The sequence below is a fragment of the Procambarus clarkii genome, chromosome 61, assembly GCF_040958095.1.
Source record: "Procambarus clarkii isolate CNS0578487 chromosome 61, FALCON_Pclarkii_2.0, whole genome shotgun sequence".
Taxonomy (NCBI): domain Eukaryota; kingdom Metazoa; phylum Arthropoda; class Malacostraca; order Decapoda; family Cambaridae; genus Procambarus; species Procambarus clarkii.
This window is the reverse complement of record NC_091210.1, coordinates 19,226,241-19,239,055: the sequence shown is the minus strand read 5'-3', so window position 1 is coordinate 19,239,055 and position 12,815 is coordinate 19,226,241. Positions and strand designations below refer to the sequence as shown.

At 45.8% G+C, this 12,815-nt stretch overlaps 1 protein-coding gene across 1 annotated transcript in view; it reads right to left on the bottom strand.

Annotated features, from left to right (window-relative positions):
• The window catches only part of LOC123774448 (nephrin), a 183,757-nt gene that overhangs the window by 58,698 nt on the left and 112,244 nt on the right, over nt 1-12,815 (bottom strand). The window contains exons 4-6 of the mRNA XM_069307959.1: nt 3,512-3,691; nt 2,717-2,869; nt 1,203-1,382 (exon numbers count right to left, since the gene is read on the bottom strand). Coding sequence (XP_069164060.1) covers nt 1,203-1,382; nt 2,717-2,869; nt 3,512-3,691 — 513 coding nt within the window. The remainder of the gene's footprint in view (nt 1-1,202; nt 1,383-2,716; nt 2,870-3,511; nt 3,692-12,815) is intronic.

Below are 12,815 nucleotides of genomic sequence, written 5' to 3'. Positions count from 1 at the left end.
CTTTAGGTACATAAGAGCCAATGACCTTTACAATATCATCCACATATATATTTGTGGTGAACCAATTTGTCAACAGCAATACTTAATTTCTAACATCATGGAAAGTTCTATGTATACCTTGTTTACTAAAGTATACTTTGTATACTAAAGCGTCGGAGCTCAGCCTGTCTCGAGCGGTAACAACGTCACTAAACTGACGTACTAAATTACCCGAACCTAACCTAACCGGGGACCCACCAATAGAAAACGGAACATCACGTCTATTTTGCGAGCTAATATGATTTTTTAATATATCAATTTTGGTCTTGGGGGGGATTTATACACTAAAAAATACGATATATCTTCTAAGTCTGAGCCCCCCTGAGAGTGAACTGGAGGCTTCCAGGGGGGTCGAAGCCCCCCCTGAGAGAGGGATGGAGGCTGCCAGGGGGTCGAAGCCCCCCTGAGATTAGAGTGGAGGCTACCAAGGGGTCGAAGCCCCCCTGAGAGTGAGGTGGAGGCTACCAGGGGCGTCGAAGCCCCCCTGAGAGTGAACTGGAGGCTACCAGGGGCGTCGAAGCCCCCCTGAGAGTGAACTGGAGGCTACCAGGGGCGTCGAAGCGCCCCTGAGAGTGAACTGGAGGCTACCAGGGGCGTCGAAGCCCCCCTGAGAGTGAACTGGAGGCTACCAGGGGGGTCGAAGCCCCCCTGAGAGTGAGGTGGAGGCTACCAGGGGCGTCGGAGCCCCCCTGAGAGTGAACTGGAGGCTACCAGGGGCGTCGAAGCCCCCCTGAGAGTGAACTGGAGGCTACCAGGGGGGTCGAAGCCCCCCTGGGAGTGAACTGGAGGCTACCAGGGGGTCGAAGCCCCCCTGAGAGGGAACTGGAGGCTACCAGGGGGTCGAAGCCCCCCTGGGAGTGAACTGGAGGCTACCAGGGGCGTCGAAGCCCCCCTGAGAGTAGAGTCGAGGCTACCAGGGGCGTCGAAGCCCCCCTGAGAGTAGAGTCGAGGCTACCAGGGGCGTCGAAGCCCCCCTGAGAGTGAACTGGAGGCTACCAGGGGGGTCGAAGCCCCGCTGAGAGTGAACTGGAGGCTACCAGGGGGGTCGAAGCCCCGCTGAGAGTGAACTGGAGGCTACCAGGGGCGTCGAAGCGCCCCTGAGAGGGAACTGGAGGCTACCAGGGGGATCAAAGCCCCCCTAAGAGTATGGTGGAGGTACTCACGGAGGACGGAGAGGGTGATGGAGGCCAGCAAGGGGTCGGAGCTCCCCCTCAGAGCCGGATGGTCTGCCTCACAAGTAAACAACTTGCCGTCGTCCTCTGGCGACGCCGTCAACGCTATCCGGCTCCTGACGCTCCAACGACGCACCAGAGACGACGCCTCCACCCTCTCCTCCACCAGCCCTGCGGTGGAGCAAACGAACTATTAGTGTTGGCACTGAGTGAATATTGTGACACCCCGAGTGTAACGCCTGAAATGTATCATGATCCAAGTGCGACTTTGAGTGTATTATCGCGCCAATCTGGCTCTGAGTGCATGTACTATCAAACCAATTTGACAATGAGTGCATGTACTATCATACCAATTAGACACTTGAGTGCATGTACTATCATACCAGTTTGACACTTGAGTGCATGTACTATCATACCAATTTGACACTTGAGTGCATGTACTATGACGCCAGTTTGACGCTTGAGTGCATGTACTATCATACCAATTAGACACTTGAGTGCATGTACTATCATACCAGTTTGACAATGAGTGCATGTACTATCATACCAATTAGACACTTGAGTGCATGTACTATCATACCAGTTTGACAATGAGTGCATGTACTATGATGCCAGTTTGACAATGAGTGCATGTACTATCATACCAATTAGACACTTGAGCGCATGTACTATGATGCCAGTTTGACAATGAGTGCATGTACTATCATACCAATTAGACACTTGAGCGCATGTACTATGATGCCAGTTTGACAATGAGTGCATGTACTATCATACCAATTTGACACTTGAGTGCATGTACTATCATACCAGTTTGACAATGAGTGCATGTACTATCATACCAATTAGACACTTGAGTGCATGTACTATGATGCCAGTTTGACACTTGAGTGCATGTACTATCAAGCCACTCTAACATTGAGTACCAAAACCACAGTACTCGTGAACTTTGTGAGTGCCTTCACTCAATACACAGATATAAATGTCGAAATAAATATTATATATTTGATTTAGTTAATTTTTGCAATGTATTGATGATAAATGAGTCAAGAAAATGTTTTTGGGGGGCATTAAAGATGGCGTCCGGCTAAGTTGTGACGTCACTTCCTCCCCAATCCCAAACTGGGGAGGAAGAGTTAAAATGTAATCAGTAATTGATTGGTGATTGGTTGAGAGCTAGGAGTTCAGCCAATCACAAAGATTTAGAACGTCAGAAGAGTTAAATTATAATGGAAAAGCTTATAGGTAGAGCACTATGAGTAATGCCTAATAAGTACTAATAGGTATACTTACTGGATACTACAAGTATACCCAAGACTCGTGAGTATAAGGTATATTCAGTAGTTAGTAGACATCCATCAGTTTCAGGACACTATGGTGTCTGGTTGTCGGTCTGGAGTGGCCTCTCTAGGGCACAAAGCCAGGGTAGGTTGATACGTGAGAGAAGCTGTTACCCATGCAGCAGATACTCAACCCTCCTGTCGTTGGTCGCCAGAAACGTTGCTTACCTGGGTCAAGAAGGTGACCATCTTTATGCCACATTATGGAGGCCACGGGTCGTGAATCAGTCACCAGGCATTCGAGAGTGACCGAGGCACCGGATCGAATCTCCACTACAGCCCCGTCCTTCCAGCCAAGGATGGTGATGCCTGTAGGAGCCACTGAAGGGATAGGGAGAGAAGTTTGTTATGTATGGATAGATTTCTCACCCGATTCAGTGGGACGAGGTTCCTGTTTTTCATTATGTGTCATCTTATAATAGTTATATTGGTGGGCATGTAGGTAGGAGAAGGGGTGATTCCATCTGGCACTCTTCCCACATTCACTCTGCACTCTTCCACACTCTCTCACACTCTCCCACACTCCCCTATACCCTCCCACACTCTCCCACACTCTCCCACACTCTCCCACACTCTCTCACACCCTCCCACACTCTCCCACACTCTGACACACTCTCCCACACCCTCCCACACTCTCCCACACTCTCTCACACCCTCCCACACTCCCCTATACCCTCCCACACTCTCCCACACTCTCCCACACTCTCCCACACTCTCACACACCCTCCCATACTCTCCCACACTCTCCCACACCCTCCCACACCTTCCCACACTCTCCCACACCCTCCCACACCCTCCCACACCCTCCCACACCCTCCCACACCCTCCCACACCTTCCCACACTCTCCCACACCCTCCCACACCCTCCCACACTCCCCCACACCCTCCCACACCCTCCCACACCCTCCCACACTCTCCCACACCCTCCCACACCCTCCCACACCCTCCCACACACACACTCACCCAGCACAGTAACATTGGCAGCCGCCCAGATGGGCGGGTTGGTCTGGGTGGGACCAACTTGACACTGGTACTCTCCGTCCTCAGTGATGGTGATACCACTGATCACCAGGTGATGTTGTCCTAGTGCCGGGTCACCTGAGTAGCTGTAGCGAGGATACCCAGGTACCTGGCGCTCAAACCCTGCAAGTAAGCAAACAAGAAATACCAGTTAACCACCTGTCTAAATAACCCGGTTTGTAAATAAACATATGTGTGTTTACATCTGTCCAATTTCAACTATCTTCAAGTATCTGAGTTCTGGCTACAAGATGCTTCTAATCTTCCTCAGTTGGTATCAGTCGTTAGGTATCAATTGCCTGTTTAAATTGGATATAACAATCATCCTGTATGCAGGCGAGGAGTCACAATAACGTGGTTGATATGTTGACCAGACCACACACTAGAAGGTGAAGGGACGACGACGTTTCGGTAAGTCCTGGACCATTCTCAAGTCGATTGTGACTTCAGAATGGTCCAGGACGGACCGAAACGTCGTCGTCACTTCACTTTCTAGTGTGTAATCGACTTGAGAATGGTCCAGGACGGACCGAAACGTCGTCGTCACTTCACTTTCTAGTGTGTAATCGACTTGAGAATGGTCCTGAACGGACCGAAACGTCGTCGTCACTTCACTTTCTAGTGTGTAATCGACTTGAGAATGGTCCAGGACGGACCGAAACGTCGTCGTCACTTCACTTTCTAGTGTGTAATCGTCTTGAGAATGGTCCAGGACGGACCGAAACGTCGTCGTCCCTTCACCTTCTAGTGTGTGGTCTGGTCAACATATCTTCAGCCACGTTATTGTGACTCATCGACTGCTTTCAACACGTTGTTCGAGACAAATAGCTGAGGATTCTGGGGCCAGATTCACGAAAGAACTTACGCAAGAACTTACGAACCTGTACATCTTTTCTCAATCTTTGGCGGCTTTGTTTACAATTATTAAACAGTTAATGAGCTCCGAAGCACCAGGAGGCTGTTTATAACAATAACAACAGTTGATTGGCAAGTTTTCATGCTTGTAAACTGTTTAATAATTGGAAACAAAGCCGTCAAAGATTGAGAAAAGATGTACAGGTTCGTAAGTATTTGCGTAAGTGCTTTCGTGAATCTGGCCCCTGAGACTTAAAGTCAAGGCTAAGAATCTCTGTGCCGGATCCGCTAATGTGGTTATGATATCTGTAGATCCAGTTGAAACTCAAGGCCCTCTAGCGGGAGAGTAGCGAGATTGAAGGGGAAGAATAAGATTAGTTTTGTCCTTGGAAGCCCGCTAAGGCGAAGGGAGCGAATGTAGAATTAACATGTGCAGCTCCTCGTGGGGTTTCTGCAAGGGGCGAATGTTGACATCTTGTGTTGTGAAGAACGCCGGAGGCTCCTCTGTGGATCGTCTAGGAGAAAGGCATTAGAGACTTAGTAACTATACTCAGACTGGAACCCCGAAAGGAAGGAATTATCAGGGGGGGAAAGCGCCAAGCCATTACGACTATATAGCACTTGGAAGGGGTCAGGATAAGGATTTAAGATGGGACGGAGGGAAGAAATGGTGCTCAGCCTCATGGAATAGACAGTCGGGGATTGAACACCGACCTGCATGAAGCGAGACCGTCGCTCTACCAGACCAAATGGGTTGGGTCTGGAACCTAGAAATTTATTAAAAAGTGTAACACGTTGTCTGAGTCTGTTTTGAAGGGACATTTGGCTAGAAAGTGGTACCCATAAGATATAAAATAAAGCGATATTCAAATAGTCTCTCGGTATTTGAAGGAAGACTTTCAGTAAATCAGAGGAGCCGTGACGAAGATTCGAACCTATGCTCTGGGATTCGATCCCAAGCATTAACTTTGGTAGCCACCAAGTTAACGTGATTTCTTTGTCCAGGAAAGACAGTGAATACCATTAATGTGTAGCGAAGAGCGAATCAAAGTGATTTATCTCTATGTCGTCCAATACAAAATGGAGAATTTAGATGTTGAAATATCCTGAATGATATTAACTAGGCAACACACACAGAGATCACACTAACGTGATGCATCAAATGAACAAATCCACAAGGGCCGTGACGAGGATTCGAACCTGCGTCCGGGAGCATCCCAGACACTGCCTTAATCGACTGAGCTACGACAGGGTTAAATGGGTTGAAACCGAAGTTCTACTGAACTTACTGGATCGAATCCTCGTCACGGCCCTTGTGGATTTGTTCATATTAACTAGGCAATATTAGCTAAGTTGGCCCATATCTAACAGAAAATGGAGTCTTAAGGGAGGATTTGAACAACAGACATTTACAATATTCTCTCGATGGTCATTTATCATATGACTTTACAAGTGAGATTACAACGACACACTTGTGGAAACAAATTCATTTTGGGACATGTAATCTACCCACAGGCTCAACCACCACTCTACTAACTACCATCCCACAGGCTCAACCACCACTCTACTAACTACCATCCCACAGGCTCAACCACCACTCTACTAACTACCATCCCACAGGCTCAACCACCACTCTACTAACTACCATCCCACAGGCTCAACCACCACTCTACTAACTACCATCCCACAGGCTCAACCACCACTCTACTAACTACCATCCCACAGGCTCAACCACCACTCTACTAACTACCATCCCACAGGCTCAACCACCACTCTACTAACTACCATCCCACAGGCTCAACCACCACTCTACTAACTACCATCCCACAGGCTCAACCACCACTCTACTAACTACCATCCCACAGGCTCAACCACCACTCTACTAACTACCATCCCACAGGCTCAACCACCACTCTACTAACTACCATCCCACAGCCTCCACTACTACCACCATTCATCCTTAACTACCACCATTGCAAATAGTCGTCACTAAAACCACTACTACCAGCACATGGGCCTCCACCACAGCTACCAGCCCACAACCACCACTACTACCACAATCCCACAGGCTCTATCACTACCCCACAGCCTCTACCACTATCCCACAGCCTCTACCACTATCCCACAGGCTCTATCACTACCCCACAGCCTCTACCACTATCCCACAGCCTCTACCACTATCCCACAGCCTTCTACCACTATCCTACAGCTTCTACCACTATCCCACAGCCTCTACCACTATCTCACAGCCTCTACCACTATCTCACAGTCTCTACCACTATCCCACAGCCTCTACCACTATCCCACAGCCTCTACCACTATCCCAAACCTTCGACCACTATCCCACAGTCTTCTACCACTATCCCAGAGCCACCACCACTATCCCACACCTTCTACCACTATTCCACAGCCTTCTAACACTATCCCACAGCCTCTACCACTATCCCACAGCTGCTACCACTATCCCACACCTTCTACCACTATTCCACAGCCTTTACCACTATTCCACAGCCTCTACCACTATCCCTCAGCTTCTACCACTATCCCACAGCTTCTACGACTATCCCACAGCCTCTACCACTATCCCACAGCTGCTACCACTATCCCACACCTTCTACCACTATTCCACAGCCTTTACCACTATTCCACAGCCTCTACCACTATCCCTCAGCTTCTACCACTATCCCACAGCTTCTACCACTATCCCACAGCCTCTACCACTATCCCACAGCTGCTACCACTATCCCACACCTTCTACCACTATTCCACAGCCTTTACCACTATTCCACAGCCTCTACCACTATCCCTCAGCTTCTACCACTATCCCACAGCCTCTACCACTATCCCACAGCTGCTACCACTATCCCACACCTTCTACCACTATTCCACAGCTTCTACCACTATTCCACAGTCTTTACCACTATCCCACAGCTTCTACCACTATTCCACAGCATCTACCACTATCCCACAGCCACCACCACATCTTCCCATCTGCATTTTCACTCACAAAATGCATAGTGAAATGCAGCAGACATAGCGACATCCAGCAGACAGATAGCAGGATAATCCTGCTACTCTAAGTGGTTAATCCTCGCTTCAATGACCAAAATTACCTCCATTACATCTAAGAATCGTAGCAACTTGTGAACTTTCACGGCTCTTACTCTCTCTCTGTTATAAGTAAGTTAACCACTTTACCAAGAACGGGAGAAGTTGTTAGAAATGGAGAATTACGGAATTGAGCAACAGTAAGGGTGGAAATAAGGCGTATTTTCACTTTATTGAGCACCGTAAATTGAGCCCCACGAAAGTGCAAGATTACTCTCATATTCCTTCATTTTGAGCACCACAAATTGAGCCCCACGAAAGTGCAAAGTTACTCTCATATTCCTTCATATTGAGCACCACAAATTGAGCCTCACGAAAGTGCAAGATTACTCTCATATTCCTTCATTTTGAGCACCGTAAATTGAGTCCCACGAAAGTGCAAGATTACTCTCATATTCCTTCATTTTGAGCACCACAAATTGAGCCCCACGAAAGTGCAAAGTTACTCTCATATTCCTTCATATTGAGCACCACAAATTGAGCCTCACGAAAGTGCAAGATTACTCTCATATTCCTTCATTTTGAGCACCACAAATTGAGCCCCACGAAAGTGCAAGATTACTCTCATATTCCTTCATTTTGAGCACCGTAAATTGAGTCCCACGAAAGTGTAAGATTACTCTCATATTCCTTCATATTGAGCACCGTAAATTGAGCCCCACGAAAGTGCAAGATTACTCTCATATTCCTTCATATTGAGCACCGTAAATTGAGCCCCTCGAAAGTGCAAGATTACTCTCATATTCCTTCATATTGAGCACCGTAAATTGAGCCCCACGAAAGTGCAAGATTACTCTCATATTCCTTCATATTGAGCACCGTAAATTGAGCCCCACGAAAGTGCAAGATTACTCTCATATTCCCTCATATTGAGCACCTCAAAATGAGCTCTGTGAGCCTGTCATTAATGCAGTAGTGAGCTCCCTTGGTTCCGAGGAAGAGCTTCCAGGTTTAAGCACCAACCAGCTCCCCAAAGAGCCTCGGGGAGGCCACAATGCATTATGCTTTCCACCAGAGACTAAAGGATCCAATGCATGACCAAAGTGGCACAGTCGACGGAACACGTTGGGCTCCGTCTCGCTGTTAGGAGACGGAGGCTGGTTTTGGTGGAGTGAGATTCTAGTAATTCAGTTTTTACCGCGTTCCGTCCTGGGGTCTTCTGCTGGTTTCTGTTGGTCCCTGTTGGTCTCTGATGGTTCCTGCTGGTTCTTGTTGGTCTCTGTTGGTCCCTGTTGGTTCCTGTTGGTCTCTGCTGGTCTCTGCTGGTCCCTGCTGGTCCCTGTTTGTCCCTGCTGGTCCCTGCTGGTCTCTGCTGGTCCCTGATAGTCCCTGCTGGTCCCTGCTGGTCCCTGTTGGTCCCTATTGGTCCCTGCTGGTCCCTGCTGGTTCCTGTTGGTCTCTGCTGGTCTCTGCTGATCTCTGCTGGTCCCTGCTGGTCCCTGATGGTCCCTGTTAATTCTGCTGGTCCCTGATGGTCCCTGATGATCTCTGCTGGTCCCTGCTTCACAGTTCACGTCCGTCTCACGCTAATTATCTCAGGAAACAACTACCCAGCTCCAGAAAACTAACCAATGTTCTCTAGAGAAGTTTTCTTGAATGGTTAAGGTCTCAGTTGCATCAATTGCCAAAGTTGCATCAATTTGAAATATTCAACGAAGAATTTCATAGCATCAATTGAGACCAAAAGAGGAGTAAATCATTCTGAATTTTTGTAATAGTTTTGATGAGCTAATTAGGTTGTAATGAAATATTCATTGCAACATTGCAAACGACAAATCTAAGTCTTCTAAATTATTTTGCCTCGTGTGAGCAGTAATATATTTATCCTATCAAATGAGTAACCTTTTTACAGTAAAATACTTTTTTACTAGTAAATGATTTAAGTTCGTTAATTTAGAAAATACTCTTGGTGTACGAATGATGTTTTTCTCCACCACACTGCAACCCGTTCTCACACTTTCTTACAGTCAATATTGACTTATTAAATATGTGCATATGTGACATCTGGCCAATGGCTCGTGTGAAGATATAAATCGTTTGAGAACTCTGTAAAACAAGACAGAGATCAGTGACTTGTGCAGCATCTTCATCTCAGGAAAGATGTGATGCAAGAAGACACTGAAGAGAGATAAGAAGAGGAATAATGTGAAGATAATGTGACTATAATGATTAGTGGGAAACAAGATGTGAAAACCGAGAAGTGAATAGAGAAATATGAAGCACAGACAGAAAGCAGAGTTCTGCATGACCCAAGAAACTGAAAGTTTTGCAGAAAGCTGTTAGGGGTTAAAATAAGTTTCAATTAGTTGGAAAATAGCATTGAAAATAATAATAATAATCACAGGTTGTTTGTAAGAAACAACTTTAGATAATTAATACAGTGTCCTAATTACATAATTGTGAGAAAAACCAATTCGTTTTTATTCACTGGAAAAATAAACATTTCTGCTGCAACTGAAAATAAGGAATTAGGAAACGGAACGATAAACTTATAATGGACCAAAAATTAATGAAGAGAGGAAGGAAGTTAAACTTTATAAATAATTCCAGACGATTAATGGGTCAAGAAATTTGGTAAGTCTGTCTGTCTCTCTCTCTCTGTCTGTGTCTCTCTGTCTGTCTCTCTCTCTCTGTCTCTCTCTGTCTCTCTCTCTGTCTCTCTCTGTCTCTCTCTCTGTCTCTCTCTCTCTCTCTCTCTCTCTCTCTCTCTCTCTCTCTCTCTCTCTCTCTCTCTCTCTCTCTCTCTCTCTCTCTCTCTCCCACACATTGAAAAATACACATATATCTATTAGAGACAATGCCAGTTTGTTCAATGTTTGAGGCCAGAAACTTTACTCCAAATTCACCCAACTTTGCAGGGTGACTGGTCTGCAGTGAGGGACGAGTTGACTTACACATTGTGAATCTCAGAGCTCTTTGTTGTGAAGATGGGCTGAATGAAAAACAATTTATACAAGGCTTACAACTGAAGAAATATATTGTTTTCAAGCAGTGCTTCGTTCACGTCCTCAGCTTGAGCCACGCGTCTTTAAAGACGTCTTAAAATCGTCTTTAAGTCTTTTTTAAAGTCAACTTTAAACGTATTGCAAACAGCACATATTTGGCATATATTTACCCACATATAACAGAACCACTTAACCTAATTTAAGTTAGGTTTACCTATTCAAGACATTCTAGTATATGATAATATTATTAATATTTTATATTAAAAATTGTCTCAAATATTATTTAATATTTGAGAAAATATACGTCTTGAAGACGTAGTACGTTTAAAATTAACTAATGCGTCTTTGGAGTTAACCACGAGTTGAATTGAACCCCGGGCTACGTTGTGTACCTTCCGGGGTTCAACAGCCCCGCGGCCCGGTCTCCAACTCAAGCCTCCCTTGAGGATAGCTTGTAATTTTTCTGATAATTGCAAAACAGGGAAGAAAATATGATTGCAAAAATTCATCAATTGTATTCATCAAATCAATATCCATTTCTTCCCTTAAACATTTCAGATGCATTTACAACTCTCTTGGAAACATATAGATAAATATGATGATAAGGGATATGTTGGTATGATAAAAACCAAATGAGAGACAGAGGGAAGGTAGGAATTAATTATAAGGGGAAATGCGCCAAGCCATTACGACTATATAGCACTTGGAAGGGGTCAGGATAAGGATTTGGGATGGGACGGTGGGAAAGGAGAGAGAGAGTGAGAGAAAGAGAAAGAGAGGTTACTAGCATGAAACGAAAATTGTGTACAGAAAGCACTAGGATGTGTTAGGTGATGGAGAGGCAAGCAAGCGAACAGAGAACACACACACACACACACACACACACAAACAAACACACACACACACACACACACACACACACACACACACACACACACACACATAATAGGCAGTGATGTGGTGGAGGCTGACTCCATACACAGTTTCAAGTGTAGATATGATAGAGCCCTGTAGGCTCAGGAACCTGTACACCAGTTGATTGACGGTTGAGAGACGGGACCAAAGAGCCAGAGCTCAACCCCCGCAAGCACAAATAGGTGAGTACAACTAGGTGAGTACACACACACACACACACACACATACACACACACACACACACACACACACACACACACACACACACACACACACACACACACACACATACACACACACACACACACACACACACACACACACACCATAATCAATGGTTCTCTCCCCACCACCACCACTACTACCACCACAACCACTACCACCACCACAACCACACGTCTCCACCACACAGATAAAAAACGCCCACACTCATCAGTGCTTCTGATAAGATATGATGAAGGGACTGGACATAACAAAGACATATTGAGATAAGGGTGACACACACACTTTTCAATGGGTGACAAATGGGTTGAAATAATAGAGATAACAACCATGAAAACCATTAGTTTTTTCTATGTCATAACACCTATTTACCCCAGCAACCACAACTGTAATAATTTCGTATAATTATAGCTTCTAAATCAAAATCTAAATTATGCCATACAATGATTTCAAGTTATACTATTATGATGTTCTCCTAAATAAACTACTTAATTGGTTGTAAACTCAATCGTAAATGATCAGTCAGTTAGGAAGTATTTCAATTTGATTTTGAATACTCGGGAATAACATGTAGGGATGCTGGGGAGACAGATGAGCTCTCGAGATGTAAATAGTGATGCTCCCTTAGCTTATCTGGGGTAGGGATGTTTAACAAGATTAACGGAGTTCCTTAAAATGAAAATTGAGAGAAATTGTATTAAATCACCCCGCATTGTCGAGGACCAAGAGCTGAAGCTCAACTCTGCAAAGCACAGCCAGGTGATAGAGCCCAGTAGGCTCAGGAACCTGTACACCAGTTAATTGACAGTTGAGAGGCGGGACCAAAGAGCCGAAGCTCAACCCCGGCAAGCACAATTAGGTGAATACATATTTTTGAACACAGGAAGATGAACACCTGTTCATCCATGTCCACACTCAGGGTAGGCAAAGAACACCACTTTGGGAAACGAGGCATATGTTCACTTCTAGAGAAAAACAGCACCATAGAGGAACAAACTCGTGTTCACGGCCATAACAGAGAACAAGATAGATGCCTCGACGCACTTAGGAGGTCGTATCTCCTCCTACCTCGTTCCTGGAACTCTCTCACGTCTATGAAATACTTCTCAAGGAGTCTACACAAAACAACTTTGCCCAAAAGTTTTGACGCCCCCTTGTGCGTTGAGGAAGAGGTCTGACTACTGATGACCTTCCGGCCCTGT